General features: G+C 47.5%; 4 protein-coding genes across 10 annotated transcripts in view; all 4 read left to right on the plus strand.

Annotated features, from left to right (window-relative positions):
• Nucleotides 1-268: 268 nt before the first annotated feature.
• On the plus strand, nucleotides 269-4,570 carry pdzd11 (PDZ domain containing 11). 3 transcript variants are annotated; one of them, XM_061284713.1, is made up of 6 exons: nucleotides 269-347; nucleotides 1,212-1,309; nucleotides 1,580-1,720; nucleotides 2,549-2,647; nucleotides 3,420-3,480; nucleotides 3,851-4,570. In XM_061284713.1, exons 2-6 carry the CDS (start codon nucleotides 1,217-1,219, stop codon nucleotides 3,883-3,885), a joined length of 429 nt encoding a protein of 142 aa, XP_061140697.1. In that variant the 5' UTR covers nucleotides 269-347; nucleotides 1,212-1,216; the 3' UTR covers nucleotides 3,886-4,570. The 3 variants fall into 3 exon arrangements, with proteins under 3 accessions (XP_061140697.1, XP_061140686.1, XP_061140706.1); XM_061284702.1 differs by lacking the exon at nucleotides 3,420-3,480; XM_061284722.1 differs by lacking the exons at nucleotides 3,420-3,480; nucleotides 3,851-4,570 and adding an exon at nucleotides 2,986-3,355.
• An 828-nt stretch (nucleotides 4,571-5,398) lies between these two features.
• Nucleotides 5,399-7,220, plus strand: LOC133157973 (contactin-3-like). Its single transcript, XM_061284691.1, has 4 exons — nucleotides 5,399-5,824; nucleotides 5,945-6,202; nucleotides 6,490-6,755; nucleotides 6,842-7,220. Exons 1-3 carry the CDS (start codon nucleotides 5,755-5,757, stop codon nucleotides 6,744-6,746), a joined length of 585 nt encoding a protein of 194 aa, XP_061140675.1. The 5' UTR covers nucleotides 5,399-5,754; the 3' UTR covers nucleotides 6,747-6,755; nucleotides 6,842-7,220.
• A 5,606-nt stretch (nucleotides 7,221-12,826) lies between these two features.
• LOC133153798 (uncharacterized) lies at nucleotides 12,827-14,402 on the plus strand. Its single transcript, XM_061277977.1, has 3 exons — nucleotides 12,827-12,923; nucleotides 13,438-13,683; nucleotides 14,029-14,402. Exons 1-3 carry the CDS (start codon nucleotides 12,827-12,829, stop codon nucleotides 14,358-14,360), a joined length of 675 nt encoding a protein of 224 aa, XP_061133961.1. The 3' UTR covers nucleotides 14,361-14,402.
• Nucleotides 14,403-15,913: 1,511 nt separating this feature from the next.
• dlg3 (discs, large homolog 3 (Drosophila)) overlaps nucleotides 15,914-16,661 on the plus strand; it is a 71,531-nt gene continuing 70,783 nt past the window's right edge. Inside the window, exon 1 of one of the 5 annotated variants that reach the window (XM_061273955.1) lies at nucleotides 15,914-16,093. In XM_061273955.1, the coding sequence (XP_061129939.1) occupies nucleotides 15,997-16,093 (97 nt within the window). In that variant the 5' untranslated portion in view covers nucleotides 15,914-15,996. Of the gene's footprint in view, nucleotides 16,383-16,661 lie in introns of all 5 variants that reach the window. The other 4 variants (XM_061273990.1, XM_061273973.1, XM_061273965.1 and 1 more) reach the window with 4 other exon arrangements.

The following is a 16,661-nucleotide window of genomic DNA, read 5'->3' on the forward strand; positions in this document are numbered from 1 at the left end:
CAACTCGTGCACACACTTGCAACATGGAATTGTCTAATTTGACCTTTTGACCACTCGCAAAAATATGCTGGAGGTGCCTCAATCAATTCTTGCCAATCAAAAGTTATTTCTAGTTATCTAGGTGTAATTCTTACTGTATTTTTTAGCGTATGCAGCAGGCAACAGAATGTGCACTTGGCACCGAGGGTATTCTGTTGCCAGTGGCACAAAGATTAATTTACAAATGCGATGCATGTGCAATGCTCCCTTGCGTAGACAGGGGACGACGTTGCAAGAAAAAGTCAGATTGTAACATTTAAAAAAAGAAGAAGCCGTTCTAGTTGCACAGAGGCAGACAGTGCCGTCGGGTGAGTTGAAGACATGGATTTGTATTGCTTTTATTTGCAATATATTTTTTATTTATATATATATATTTATTAAACCTATGCGCCGTTTTCTTTTCGAAGATTGTACTAGTGTATTAACGTGTGGTAAATGTGACAAAACCGCTCGTTTGACGCCTGCTGGACAACTGCGGCCAGCCGCTAAGCTAACTTAAATGCTAGCTGCGATCTTGTTTACAAGTAAAACGACAAGGGGTGTGCTTCCTTTCGTTTGTGTTTCACCCTGGTTTCAAAAATATTAAAAATTCCAGAGTATTTTAGTCTCGTCAAGTATGTGACAATGCGATGAAAACGGCGTTTTATACGTTTCGATTGTCTGCACCCCATACAGGATCCGTCTAGCATTATTTGAAATCAATTTATTATCAAGGCTAGGAAGAATGAAACGAAGGAAGGGAAACTATTTTGAAAGGGGGAAGCGTGTCAGAAAAATGAGTATAATGTAGGAATGAAAGAAGAAAACATCGATGTATGTACGTATAGGGCGGCGTGAGCTTGGACATAACTAAGTCAATGAGTATTAAAAGTGGGAAGGTAACAAGACTGAATTAATAGAGAAATTAACGTAGGACGGACAACCAGAAGGAAACAAGAATAAATGGTAGGAAGAAAAAGTAGTTTTTCAAATTGAAAGGAAAGTTGAATGAAGAAGGGAAGTTCAATAGACTTGAAACCCAATCACTGGGCTTGAGTACAAATCCTAATTTAGAACCTTAACACTAACTTTGAAATGCTAATGAAACCATTGTGCATTGTAAATTGTGTTGGCAAATAAGAATTTTGTGTGCGCGTGCATGTGTGTTAATGTGTTTATTTATGGGTATGCAGCGGCAATGGATCAGAAGATTCCTTATGATGACTATCAACTCCCAGTGGTCTTCTTGCCCTCTTATGAGAACCCTCCAGCATGGATACCTCCTCAAGAGGCGAGCTACTGTGTTTGTGTTACAGCACATTCGACATGCCGGATTGTAAAAGAATCAATATTGAATGCGGGTTGTTGTTTTTTTCCTGGCTCAAACTGTTTGTGCTCCTGAGCAAATGTGTGACTGCTGTGATCAATTACGTTAAGATGCGACATGCACGTCACTGATTACATATTTCATCATTTACCGCAGTCACTCAGTTCAACTGAGTTTGTGCCCTAAGTTGTAGATTTGACATCATATTGAACAGTTTTCACTGTGTTGTTTTAGAGGATTCGCCACCCTGATTACAACAATGAGCTGACCCAGTTCCTCCCACGCACAGTGGTCTTGAAGAAACCTCCGGGAGCGCAGCTTGGCTTCAACATTCGCGGTGGCAAGGCTTCGCAGCTGGGAATCTTCATATCCAAGGTTAAATATCCCTCAATGTGTGCGTGCGTGCCATGCAAGGCTTGACGATATGGATTTAACTAGAAATTCAGATTTCTCAGAAAGATCCAGTTTACAATTGTAAGTGATTTTTTTTCTCCCCCCCCCTTCAAAACGAGTCCTAATTTTGCTTCATTTCTCCGAAAAGTAAACGGACTTTTCAAGTGCCACTCCCCCCATAAAAAAAGAATAGAATATATCCAGTCATCTTCCATACTGCTTTTCCCATATTTTATAATATTACTTTATTTTGATGCATATACAGCAACACTACAATCACAAAACACGTTATCATGTCTAAGCCATCTTATAACAACGTATTACCTTTCTAAATTAGGTCAGTATAACTGCTTTTCATTTGGGCTGAGTTCTGTCGCCATCTTGTGGACTTTTTTAGAAAGCGCAAACGTTTTTCAGCCAATAACGGAAGATATGCTAAAAAAAGGTTTGAATCTGTAAATTTGCACATAGCGTACTGCGTGGGTACAGTGTCGTGTAGTTTTACTCAGTTGATTTTTTTTTTTTTTAGATGAACACAATCCTTGATAAATTTGAATTACATTGTAGTATTTAAAGGTCCTCTTTGGGATTGATATATGAATACAAAACTGTCGCTAAAAGTGATACCTATTTTACACTTTTGTCCCTCGAAATATAAAGAAAATTGCATATTCTAACCAATGTCTAGGACTTTATGGAGTCTAATGTTGAACTATGGAAGCTGCTTGGAACCAAGAATCGTGTTCCAGAAAAATAACTTCATGAAGTATATTCGTTGATCATTGTATCCCGTTGGGCGTTGTTTGTCAGGTGGTTCCGGACTCTGACGCTCACCGTGCAGGACTACAGGAAGGAGACCAAGTTCTTTCCGTCAACGAGGTGGACTTCCAAGACATCGAACATTCCAGAGTAAGTTATATTATTTATTGTGTACTTTGTGGAACAAATACGTGGTAAGCAAGGGAACCTTCTTGAAAATCAATCGCCTCGAACATCATTTTAAAAATGTTTCTGCATCAATGTCGACCAGTAAAAGTTGAAAATACACCAAAATGTCACCCTCTTGCACCAAATTGAGCAGAAGGCGTGTGGCCGCGTTGCACAGCAACCATGGTAGATTAACCCTTACCTGCTGCTGTCTGAGGCAAAATTCATCAAGAGAGTATGTTTGGAATTCCATTCTAGAGACCGTATTGAGTTTCAGAATCCATTTCCCGTGGTTTTGTCTAAAACATCACTTGGGGCAGGAACTGAATGGAAGAATCGTCGGAATGGTCCAAATCCAAACAATGCCCACTTCTACGATTTGATGAGTCGTCAGTGTCATCAATTGATGCTACGTATGAAAGGTGACACGCCACGTCATCGACGTATGTCACCAACTCTTTAGGGTTTTCCCTCACACCAGTACGATCATGTCCAGATCACGTCATCTAGAATCGATGTGCTTGTTCCATGCGTGTATATTGTACATCATTTTGAAGTGGCTCTTATAAATATGTCACTCAAATTTCGTGTTTGATCCATGAGGATCCGGTCACATACCATATTTGCGCAAGGCTACAAGGATGCTAGGTAACGACTGAAGTAACGCTTTGTTTCTGGCTCGTCACTGACCATTCGAAAAAGTCTTAACCTAGCCGAACCCGTTGTGTGTCTGTACGTGTGTGCACATCTTCAGGCTGTGGATATTCTAAAGACTGCACGGGAAATCCTGATGAGGGTCCGCTTTTTTCCTTACAGTAAGTTGGCTGACGTGCCCTGTGCCAAAAGAATATTTCTAATGTGCAATATTCCAATTCAATTTAGTTTGCAAAGAATGTCAAATGTGCTTGAACTTCAATGAATAAAACCGTAAGTCAGATATACAAATTGGAATGCAGTCGACTTAAAAGCTATCCTTTTGGTATGATCGAGAACGTCCACAAAACACTAACCTCGCCCGCATAACGGACCAAGTGATTGCTAAATTAAGTCTGCGGTAATGTGTTGGAAACTTGCCACAATGACACTTGTGCCTGCTTTTCAGTCTCTTTGTTCGAGACTTTTATGAAGAGGTTCTTTCCTACAGCCATTTAAACGAATGCCAAACTTCTGTTCCAATCATTTCAGACTACCAGAGGCAGAAGGAGAGGACTGTCCACTAGGGGGCGTCAGAGACAAAGAAAAAAGGTCATTGTCACTTCGTTGAGCCTCTCCCAAACACACAACCCACTCTTCTGATTTTCTCCTGACTTCTGTGGAGAATTTAATGGAGCGCATTTGCATATCGATAGTCACGCCAATGTATGAAGTCAAAGAGCGGCCTTTGAATGAGGCAACGTCAATGCGGTTTGCAGGTTCAGACGAGCTTATATGTTGGGAAACAACCGAGCCGCGTCGACACGCACGTGCGTGAGATGTAAACGTCAAGGCCCCACTCGCCAAATACGAAAAGACCGTGGTAGCTTTCTGTGGAAATGAACTAATCGACGAATGAACGTAAACGTCAAGGCCACACGCGCGCGCACCACCAAAAATGAAAAAGACCGTGGCAGCTTTCTGTGAAAGTGAACTAATCGACGAATGAAAGTAAACAAGGCCACCACGCACACCTAATATGAAACGACGGCGGTGGCTTTCTGCGAGAGTTAACCCATCGACCAAGTCAAGCACGTTGGTTGCTCTTCTACATGCAATTTTCAACCTCGTGTGAATGAACGGTTGTCTCTGAATGGATACCTTTTCGGTCTTCTTGCTGTGCCACCAGTTCTTTCCGGTCTTTTTTCTTTTCTTTGATTTTTTTTTTTCTCTCATCGTAGTCCTCTCGAAAAATAAATATTCCAAGTCTAAGTCTGCTTTATTGTATTTATTTATATCTTTATTTCCTGTGTGGCTTCAGTGTTCCCATTGTTGTGAACTTTGTGAGAATCGGTATGACGCGAGTGTTCAAAAGTAGTTTCTATTTTTCTTTTAGAAAGACAATCACATTTTTGCCCGAGGGAGGAAATGAATTGAATGTATCAATTGGTTCATTGAAGTTGTCAAGACACTGTGAATGTGGGGACTTTCTTTTTTCGTCCATACATCTTTTCTGGTTAGCGTCCGAATTTCTTAAAAGTCTTCTTTGTATTGTTCGAAAGCGCTTGTATTTGGCCAGGCGGTGCTCGAATGAATGAAAACGACTCCACAACGTCATCTTAGGTTGCATCACGGTTTATTCTTTTTCTCGGGGTGGCTTTCCCTCCCTAAAAGGAATCACGAGAAGACGTCAGGTGAACAGTAGAAGAGAAACCGTGTCTGCCACCAGGCCTCATTTCTTTTCCTCAATCGGTCGGACACATCAAATGAAAGCGACAAAGCTCTGAAAGACATTTTGATCAACAAGAATCAAGATGTTTTTGGTTTTTATTCGCCGCGTTTGAGCATGCCAAATACGGAATTTGCCTTCGGTACATCTCAGCCTCTGTTCAACATAGAGGTGACGAACACTTTCAGGACTTTCAGCAGATATGAAAATGACAGGAGACAAAATGCACAAACATTAACGTTGATTTAATTGCACAAGCACTCTTCCAGTATTGCATGTAAAAATGTGCCACCAAGAATATAAGCCTATCATTTAAAAAAAAAAACAACAGCAACTTGTTTGCGTCAACCAGGCATGTCCAAAGTCCGAAATGAAAGCAAAGGGCTTGGGCGGTTCGACGTGTCCCCTTCAGCAGACGGACGTGGGCCGCTTTGACATGAAAGTAGCGGGCGGGCGGACGGACGTGGAACGTACGCTTTGAAATGAAAGGCTAAAGGCTCAGGGCTCGGTGCGCTCGACGTGTCCCCTGCGCGTCAAAGCCGCTCGACGTTTGCTTTGCTGCCTATGTGACGGACGACGCGCGTCTGAGCTCGCGGGGCTACGGCCGTCACTTTCGCCTTCACGGCACTCACTCACCGCCAGCTGCTCTCTGCGTCCGGATCGTGGCATCCATCGCTCAAGAGACAACTTTTCTTTGGTGGACTGCGCGCTTTGGAGAGCGTCGGAAATGCGGAGCTTCTCGATGCGCGTTGCATTGGTGCTGTTGCTCCTCTCGCCGTGGCGCCCCGTAAAGTCAGGTAAAAGGGCAGCAAGTTGTCTTTGGAGATGCGCTGCGCTGTCAACATTGCAAAGTTCAAACGGCTGTATTGTGTCGGACTGGGACGAATCCTCTGGCTCGCCCCTTGTGCTTGTTTCAGTGGCAGGAACCGGCTGCACGTGCAAAGCGGACAAAGCGTGCTCCTGCAACGTGGGTCAAAGCGTCACCTTAGACAGCGGTTTCACCGGCGCTCAAATCGCCTGGAAGAAGAATGGCGGCGCCGTTACTTCATCTGTTAGTACGTCGGACCCTGGAAAGGCAACGGTCTCATCGCTGACAATTGGTGACACCGGGATGTACGTGGCCATCGAGGGTTCGGATGTTACCAAGACGAAGGCGTTCCTTGTCCAGGTTCACGGTGAGTTTGAAGCCTCAGGCCAGTCCCCCCTTTCTGTGTCCCTTTCTGCGACCAATCCTCTTTGTGCGTGCTCGCCAGCCAGCCAGCCAGCCAACAATCTACATCTCGAGCAATGCATCTTGTAAGCCCGTAGATCGAATTTGTGGACAAATGCATGTTAATAGCACGCCCCCTTTCCAAAGGTCAAACTTGCAACAAGTTGCCTCAATCGCGCATCGCGCTGCCATCACAGCAAGCTTGCGCCCGCCCGCCCGTAAAGTGCTGCCGCATTTCCTTTTCCCCCACAGAGCCGGTCGCCACAGTCCGCGTTGAACGTGTCGCTGCAAATCAGGTGTCCCTCTCCTGCATCGCATCGGGGAGCTTCAAAGAACTCAAGTGGAAGAAGGGAGACACCGCTGTCGCCGGTGGTCCGAACTACAAACTCGCTCTGAACAACGCGCAGTTGATCATCAAGGATGGCTCAGCCAACCCGGGCAAGTACACTTGCGTGGCCGTACAATTCGACGGCAAAGAGAAAGAGTCCAAGCCTTTCGAACTGGAGTGAGCAGCAGTGGTGAGTAGTCTTCGTGCCCCAGCAGGGGTCACCACAGTCCATATTTGAAATGACCTGTTTCTCTTTGTGACCCACCCACACGAAAGCCTACTAGGGGACGGCACACTTGGGGCCTCCACCCGCAGCCCGCTCCACCTCAGCGCCTCCCCCCCCAAAAGATGGGCCTCCACCCGCAGCCCGCTCCACCTCAGCGCCTCCCCCCCAAAGGCTTTCCCCCTCGAGGTGTGATACTGCATGTCGACAACGGCAGAGAAGAAATCGGTTCAAATTGCATTGCAGCACCCTTGCGATACTGCTCGCTCGATTTATTCACGGTTATTTGTTTTGTTTTGCTCGCGATGTTTTCTCGCGGCTTGATTTCTTTATTATGCTTGATTTCTTCAAGGTTATTTGCATCGCGTTGTCTCCTCCCTTTCAGCCGGATTGTACATTGGCAGTGAAATAAAGTTTGATCGCATGACGTGTGCATGTGGGCGGGGTCAGATGCTTCTTTGGCTCACACCCGAGGTCTTCTTCCTTCTTACAGCCATGAGTCCCGCACGTCGAAGCATACAAAAGCGCATATGTAGGACCTTACAAAAGCCAATGAAGGAAATGTAGAATAAAAGTACGCCTCAACCATACTCGCATCAATGCCGTAAATCGATCGAGACTCGGCGTGACGTCAGTCTGGCAAGTTTTTGCCGTATGGCTTGTCGCAGCATAGGTGCCGCAAACGAAAACAGCCGTCAGGTAAGCAAGGCAGCGGCACCCCTCTTGATGGTTTTCTTTTTTTTTCCCCCCCAAAGGTGTTTTTATTGAGCCGTCAGGTAAGCAAGGCAGTGTCACCCCTCTTGGTGGTTTTGTGATCTTTTTTTTTTTTTTCAAAGTGTTTTTATTGAGCCTAAGCAAGGCAGCGTCACCCCTCTTGACGGTTTTGTGATCTTTGTTTTTTTTTTCCAAAGTGTTTTTATTGAGCTTCAATAACGTGCACAACCAAGTTGCGACAGCAAATTGTCGTACCCATGCATAATACGCACCCCAGATTTTAGGACAATAAATTAGTTAGATTTTGCGCATTATGCATGGACAATCACGGTCCTATCAAAACCTAGTAACACCCATCACAGATGTTGGCTTTTGAACAGTCCGGACGGTCCGCTTCCTCTTTGGCCCGGAGGACACAAGGTCCAGTGTTTTGGGAAACAATTTGACAAGTGGGCTCGTCAGACCACAAAACACTTTTTCATTGCGCATCATCAGTCCATTTGACATGAGCTCGGTCGGGCGGGCGGGCCCAGAGAACCCGGCGGCGTTTCTGGAGGTTGTTGGCCAACGGCTTTTGCTTTGCACGGCGGTCGGGTTTCAACCCGCACTTACCGGTGTCGTAACATCGAGCTGTATTTACTGGCAGCGGTTTTCCGAAGCTTTCCTGAGCCCATTTGGTGATGTCCTTTACACACTCGGGTGGGTTTTTAAGGCAGTCTGAGGGATAGAAGGTCACGGTCATTCGGTCTCGGTTTCCGGCCGCGGCGCTTAGGTGCGTGCAGCCATTTCACCGGATTCTCGGAACCTTTAGAGCAGTGGTCCCCAACCACCGGGCCGCGGGTCCGTGGGTCACTTGGTACCGGGCCGCCGAGGAGAAAAAAAAAAAAAGTATCGACGATCAATTAATTCAGGTCAAGACGCTCGACCCAGTCACGTGACATGTTTCCCCAGTGAAGCCCGCAAAGCTAGCAACAATGAGTACGAAGTTATTTTGAAAAATATTTTTAAAATCGGCGATTCTCTCTCAATTACATCCGTCGGTTCAGGTCAAGACGCTCGTCTCGGTCACGTGGCATGTCACCTCAGTCGAGCCCGCGAAAATGAGCAAGAAACAGAAATGTTTGGAAAGCTTCTGCGGAAAGGGAAAAAAGCCCAACGAGGAGACGGAAGAAGAGGCTATGACTTCTAAGAAAAGGAAAGCTGCACGTAAAAGAACATTTCTGGAGTCCTATTTCAAATGTTGATTTATCGCCACAGGGGACTCTGACGCGCTAAACTCACTCTGCATAATATGTGGCGAGAGGCTAGCTAACGAGGCAATGAATCCTTCGAAACGGCTTCGGCACACCGAGACCAAGCATCCTGCATCAAAAGACAAACCTTAACCACTTCGGGTGTCATTGTCTCCGATTACGCCAGATGGGACCGGCTCGTATCTTCGCTCAAGTCAACATATGTACCGGCTAGCCTTGGGGAGTCCTTATACTCCCTTCCGTGTCTTATCTGTGAGAGGCCCTCACTAGTTAGAAACAGAACATCTTTGTTCTTTGTTAGTTCAAGAGAAGTCCTTTTTCTCTGTTAATTGCTTTTGTCCGAGACAGTTTCTAGTTATCCCATATTTACTCAATGTTTGTTTAAGTAGACTTCATGCAAGTTATCTCACATCTACTTAACGTTTGTTGGAGTGTATGCACGAGAGGTATCTGATTATTTACTCATTATTATTGTATGAAATGTAGCAAGAAAGTCTGGAGCATTGTTTTACAGAGACACGGCATCCAGTTTTGGAGATTGCAGCCGGGAACGAGGATGCCAACCATCTAAGAACAGACTCTGCATTCCTGGGGTCACAGATCGGCCAAGGCCATGCGGCCTCGCACCACACAACATTATTAGCTAGCTGAACAGCGTTGCTACATTCACACTCTCCCCTCCCTTTAGTGTAGCAACGCCTCTTGTAACCAGGGCAACCCAATATAAAAAGAGGAGATGACGGTAGGGCAGGTCAGAATTGGTGGAGGACTGTGAACTGGGCCTTCTACCGAATTCTCCTCGCGAGCAAAAGAATACTGGTTGTCTTCATCCTCTTTGTTTCCAGTGTGTAAATAAATGTCTGATGGTATTTAGACCTGACAATAGGATCAATACAGAGGGATTGGCGTGGAAATAGTAGCAATTTACAAACACCTTCAGCTTTAGTTGACAAAAAGAGAGAGAGCTCTACTCAGCCAATGAGAGCAGTGGTGGACGCCCTGGCTCGACCGAGGTGCCTGAGCAGACGTTCGGTCACGTGAACAAAACCAAAGCCCCGTCCGAGAGAGAGAAAGGAAAAAGAAGCATTTTGAAAAGACAAATAGCAGGAATGGAAACTCGCCACCACTCTCATTTTCAACTAGCGACTATGAGAACAAGTGTCTCTTTTCTTTTGTTTGGTACACGTGAAGGAAGCCCTTTGAGAATTCCTTGTGATTTAGGGCGATACCAATCCACTTGACCCGATTCTCATTTTGAAACAACGCAGGATGCTCAAGGACATTGATGCGCCACCACCTGTTTGCGACTCATCTTAACTTGGACAGGTTGGAAGGCGGGCGCTGAGCATGCCTTTGCCGTCCGTTGATTTGGGCTGAAACGTTTTGTTTCATGCTTGCTGTTAATGTACATTTGCACTTGTTTTCAAAGAGCTTCTTTAGTTTTTTTCTCCATGAACCTTTGACGCAATGACCTTTACAGGTCATTTCTATGACCATTGCCTCCCTGCTTGGCCCTCAGCATTGAGGGTTGGAATTTTAGGGTTAGCTCACCAAATGATTCCCGGGCGCGGCAGGGTTAGCTCACCAAATGATTCCCGGGCGCGGCACCGACCGCTGCCGCCCACCCTCCCTTCCCCTCGGGGATGGATGGGTTAAATGCAGAGGACAAATTTGTGTGTGTGTGTGTGTGTGTGTGTGTGTGGTACAATCATTGGCTCTTTCTTTATCTTGACTTCACACAAACACTACTACATCCATCGGCTCCTGGTCCAAACCCAATTCAGCCCGCAAGTCCAAATGTTTGACGCAGCGGGCTCGGTTTCCAAAGGATCTCTCGCGTGCCATTTGAACTGAACTGAATTTCTCATCCAAGCGTACTGTTTGGCTCGTGTTGGATTTTGGGCCACAATTTAGGGAGCGCGCTATCCGCGCCTCACGGCAAAAGCCATTGCCAATCACCTGTTCTCCAATTTACTCACTGCGTGCTCGTTTGATTTCTTCAGATTTAGGAAAATGCTAAGACACTGAAGCAGAAATGAGACTTACACTGGTTGGTTGAGTTCAATCACAATTCTTGCTAAGAAAGCTCTGTTTTCAGGAAGCTACAATACAGCGCTGGGCCTTTCAAGAGCAGAAAGTCTCCATTCAGAAAAGGCAACGTTCAAGGTTCTTTGGTCCGCTTATATCCAGTTGCACATGCCGGTCGGTGTGGGCCGAGTTTGATGGGCCTTTGGGGTGGGGCGAGTTCGCAGGGGATTTCGATTCCACGGGAGTGGGTGCTGGTTCGGTGAGAGCTGGTTCCGTGGGGGCGGGTGCCGATTATGGGCCATTCATTCGGCTGTTGTCTTCCATCCCGTCTTTCGGCCTTGGCCGGGTTCTCGGCTGTCTCCCTCTGGCACCTGCTGGTTTTAGTATCTCCAAGTGACCTTCCTGTAAACATTCTGCTCCATTCGTGCACATACACTGTCGCACCTCCTCCATTCGTCATTCTTTCAATTGTGTCATTTTGTACGGAATTATGTGAGCTTTTGCCTGCGACATCATCAATTTATCTTTATTATTATTATTTATTTTTATTTACTCACCGCTTACCATGTTTTTGTTTGTTTGTTCTTTTGATACTCCATGCACTTGCTTACGTCATCATATTCTTCGTTTCGTCATGCTTCCAACCATATCTTGTCTTATATTTCCCTCTGTCCAGAAGGTTCAGTCGTAATCGAAAACTGGCGTCTAGCATGAGTCGAAACATAAGATACAATCAAGTACTGAACGTTTTTAGACGACTTTGGCAGTGTCCGTGATTTAGAAAATCATCAGGCATGCATCCAACAGGGTCATTCAGGCCATATATCAAAAAGGTTTGTTGTTTCAAAGTGCTCACAAATACATATCAGATCATAAAGTTATAGAAACCTTTGTCATGACCCCTATCAAAAAATGTTTAGTTATGTCTTCTTTATTGATTTGGTGTGTAGGTAGAATTATAGGCTTAAAATGTCTCTTTTATGGATTTAATATGTGAATGAATATACTTTTCTGCTTATGTACTTTATTCAATGACGTTTGAGCATATCGGTTTTTGTAGCTAGGCAGGACTTTTTGTATTTCGACCCCATTCCTTCACTCGTCGGAAAAGAAAGCGATCGAGCTGCTCGGATTCTTTGCTCAGGAGTTCCGTTCTCCGGCTTAATTGCGTCTTTGTCAGCACGTTTCTCGCCAGTGCGTGAGTGCCCACGGGGACTGTTTGTTCTTTGGAATGAATGACACCAGTCATTACCCACGTAATGCTTTGAACCCCGGCCGATGCTTTGCAACGAAAGCTAAAGGCTCAAGCAACCAACCAACCAACCGACCGACCGACGGACGGACGGACGTGGAACGTACGCTTTGAAATGAAAGCAGCGGGCGGGCGGACCGACGGGCGGACGTGGGACGTAAGCTTTGAAATGAAAGACTAAAGGCTCAGGGCTCGGTGCGCTCGACGTGTCCCCTGCGCATCAAAGCCGCTCGACGTTTGCTTTGCTGCCTATGTGACGGACGACGCGCGTCTGAGCTCGCGGGGCTACGGCCGTCACTTTCGCCTTCACGGCACTCACTCACCGCCAGCTGCTCTCTGCGTCCGGATCGTGGCATCCATCCATCGTCCATCGCTCAAGAGACAACTTTTCTTTGGTGGACTGCGCGCTTTGGAGAGCGTCGGAGATGCGGATCTTCTCGATGCGCGTTGCACTGGTGCTGCTGCTCCTCTCGCCGTGGTGCCCCGTTAAGCCAGGTAAAAGGGCAGCAAGTTGTCTTTGGAGATGCGCTGCGCTGTCAACATTGCAAAGTTCTAGCGGCTGTATTGTGTCGGACTGGGACGAATCCTCTGGCTCGCCCCCTGTGCTTGTTTCAGTGGCAGGAACCGTCTGCACGTGCGCTGCGGACCAAGCGTGCTCCTGCGACGCGGGCCAAAGCGTCACCTTAGATAGCGGCCATGACTCCAAAAAGGTCACCTGGAAGAAGGATGGCGCTGACATCGCGGAGGGAAGGGCTACGTATACGGATGGTGAGGGCAGCCAGAAAGCAACAATGGAGAGCTTGGCCAAAGAGGACAGCGGCGTGTACACTGCAAAATGGGGCTCAGCAGACTCGGAAAGCAAGTCTTTCACGGTGGCCGTTGACCCAGGTAAGTAAGTTGCCCTCCCTTTAGTGCCGCTGGTTGTTGGAACCTGCCTGTAAGCCAGTCACGCAGTTTGGCAGCTGCTCAAATTCACGTGCAAGTGGGGGCACAATTGTGGGGATCAAGCCGGGCATTCTTTATAGTCTGCGTGTGTGTGTGTGGTTACTATCCGTTTGTTGCGTCCATGGCAAGTGTGGAGCAAAGAAAGCAGAAGCGGGATCATCTGCTGCCGCGAGTCACCTCCCAACATCTCACCTGGGGGAAATGGTCTCCCAAACTCTTTTGACTCGGACCGCTTGTGCGGCGTTTTTATTATCATTTGAAACAGAGGTCCCTCCCTCGCTGTCTTTATTAGACAAGGCTCTGGCTCCATCTTCAGGTGGTTCGGAGATAGTAATAAATAAGACCAAACACCCGCAAAACACGGGTGGAAATCGCGGCAACTGTGTGTAACTGTGCTTCCCAAAAAAGAATGAAATAAATAACTAACTGTGCTTTTGCCACCTCTCTTTTCTGGCAGTCACCTGCGCGGCCAACCAGGTGTGCGATGTCACCAAGGGACACAGCTTCAAATTATCTAACGGCATCGTCTCAGGAGACGCTGTCAATTGGGCCAAAGAAGGAGCCAGCGTCGACAACAAAAAGTTTGTAAACGCTGAGCGGTATGATCTGATCAGCCAGGCTGACTCGGCTGCTGCCGGGATGTACGTGGCCATCCAGGGTTCGGATGTTACCAAGATGGTGGCGTTCCTTGTCCAGGTTCACGGTGAGTTTGAAGTCGCAGGCCAGTCCCCCCTCTCTGTGTCCCTTTCTGCGACCAATCCTCTTTGTGCGTGCCAGCCAGCCAGCCAGCCAACAATCTGCATCTCGAGCAATCTCCAATTGGAGCGCAAACTAGTTTTGCGTTGGATTTTTCCGGAAGCTGTTGAAAAGGGGTGACATCTTGTAAGCCCGTAGATTGAATTTGTGGACAAATGCATGTTAAGAGCACGGCCCCTTTCCAAAGGTCAAACTTGCAGCAAGTTGCCTCAATCGCGCATCGCGCTGCCATCACAGCAAGCTTGCGCCCGCCCGCCCGTAAAGTGCTGCCGCATTTCCTTTTCCCCCACAGAGCCGGTCACCAGAGTCAGCGTTGAACGTGTCGCTGCAAAGCAGGTGTCCCTCTCCTGCATCGCATCGGGGAGCTTCAAAGGACTCAAGTGGAAGAAGGGAGACACCGCTGTCGCCGGTGGTCCGATCTACAAACTCGCTCTGAACAACGCGCAGTTGATCATCAACGATGGCTCAGCCAACCCGGGCAAGTACACTTGCGTGGCCGTACAATTCGACGGCAGTGAGAAGGAGTCCCCAGCCTTGGACCTCAGCAGCGTTGCCGACGACGACGTTGTCCTCTCCAAGCCCGGTGTCAATCCAAGCGATGGCGCTGGGGGCACCAGTCAGTAGTCTGTCCTCTCCCCCCAGCGGGGTCACTCCAGTCTCTATTTGATATGCGCCCCAACCAAGCTGACCGCTTTCCTCTTTGCGTGTGACCCTCAAGGACCGAGCGCTTCGATTGCCCCGTCCTACAGTTGTGCTCTGCTGGCGCTGTGCGTCCTGCTGCTTCAGCTCTACTGGATGGTCTAGCGCCCGCCCCAGGCCCATCGGGGTGAGTCAACGTCGGTCCGTCCGTCCGTCGGTCCGTCGGTGGGTCGGTTCGTCCCACGCTCACCCAGGTCCCTTCAAGCCGTTTTACTTTTCAGCTGCTGCTGTCCGCCGCGTCCATCCGTCCCTGGCTAGGAGACGGACAGAGAGAGCTCCACCGTGGCCAGCCGGCCGGCTGGCCGGCGGCACACCCGCAGCCCGCTCCGCCTCAGCGCCTCCCTCCCAAAGGCTTTTCCCCTCGAGGTGATACTCCTCCACGTCGACAACGGCATCGTTTCACACAAGAAGAAATCGGTTCAGTTCAAATTGAAAAAGAAAACCAATGGCCCAAAACGCCATATTGCGTTGCATCGTATATCGTGTTGTATTCTATTGTATTTGCCGCGCTCTTGCTTGCTTTATTCACTCTTGATGCTATGGCGGCATTGTGCAAGATGACCGACCCTTGGGAAAGAGCAAGCTGGGTCTTGAGAGAGAGAGAGAGAGATGTGGCCAGTTGCTTTGCAGCATTGGGAGGGAGGTCGGTCAGCACACAGCGAGCCTGGAACGCGCCGCCATGGCAGGAGGAGGTCATGCTTGATTATTCATTCAAGGTTATTGGTTCTATTGCTGGTGATGTTTTCTCGCCGCTTGATTTCTTTATTATGCTTGATTTATTCAAGCTTATTTGCATCGTGTTGTTTACTCCCTTTCAGTTAAAATAAAGTTTTGATTGCATGACCGCGCGTGTGAGGATCTACTCCAGTCTTGTCATGTTGGATAAATGTATTGTCTCTCTCTCCCCCGCCAACCCCCCCTAGGTTGGTTATAGGTAATACCCCCAAAAACAATTTGTTTGGTCACTGAAATCTGGGCAGCGATTTTTTCCGTCAACCTCAAGGCAAAACAAAATGACGTCGCATTATTCCGAGTTGTAAACGAATCCGCCCTGGAGAGTGATCATGTTATCGCCCGCCTCCCCCCCGAAATATTCGAGGCAAACCCAAAACTCAGCTCTGGTCTGCTCATATGAAAATGTCCGGCACTGCAATCAAACATTAATCCTGAGAGCAACGTTAAAGTCGGATGCCTCGTTCATCAATGCAATTGCGAAAAGAATTAATCCATGCCAAATTCAACGCTAACCATGTAAGCACCGCAATAGAATTGGGGCTCATAAAGTATCACGTGAGCCAGAACCGTGTTAACATTGCTCATATCAACTTGACCTAGCAGGAAAATACGTCTGTTCAATTTCAAGTGAGCCACTAGAGGGCGCCAAAGTACAGTCGAACTCCAGTATTGAGGGGGATGGCGGCGGCGGCAGCAGCAGCAGCAGCAGCAGCAAGGAGGTTGGGGCCAATAACGTCAAGAGAAATCCTCTTTGTGGCCTTCCGACGACGACGACGTGTCTGTCTGTCTGGGGCTCTACCACAAGGGCTGCGGCGGTAGAAGCTCGATGGAAATCCTCTTTCCACGGGGGCGCCATATGAGGGGGAGGAAGACAGACGGGAGGAGGAGCCCTATCGCACAACTCCTAGGCGGCCTCTCTGGACGTAAGCAAAAAGTTGACATGAGCACAATCCCCTTTTCACGTGTTGTGAAGGGAACCTCCGTACCAGCTGGGGAGCTTGTTTTTTGTTTTGTGTGTGTGTGTGTTGTTGTTTTTTTTCCATGCGGGCGGGAAGAGGATAGAAGATAGAACTCTTTTGGAGCTTGTTTCCTGAACTAGCGAACGTTACGGACTCCTTTCGCCTCCTAAAAGAAAAGTAATAGTAAAAAAAACAAAAAACCCAAAACAACAACTCATCATTGAAGTTGGAGACGGCATGGTGCACAAATACGGTGAGTGGAGTTTGTGAACTTTAATGACGTGTCAACAACATGTTTCCTGTTGCTCTTCTCGTCCAGACTGTAGATGTTTACGGACAGGAGAGTGATGAGTTCAGGTGTGCTCAATGGAGGAGAGAAAAGTGCGGAATCTGCCAATGGCGGGCGGTCACAGCCTCCGTCATATTGCTTAAGGCAAATGTGAACTGTCATGTCGTTTTTTTAGGGGCCGGGGAGAGGGTTATGTATATTTGTCTTTACGTATTCCATTAAATGATCACTTTAATGACGTTC

This window comes from Syngnathus typhle, linkage group LG1 (genome assembly GCF_033458585.1).
Source record: "Syngnathus typhle isolate RoL2023-S1 ecotype Sweden linkage group LG1, RoL_Styp_1.0, whole genome shotgun sequence".
NCBI lineage: Eukaryota > Metazoa > Chordata > Actinopteri > Syngnathiformes > Syngnathidae > Syngnathus > Syngnathus typhle.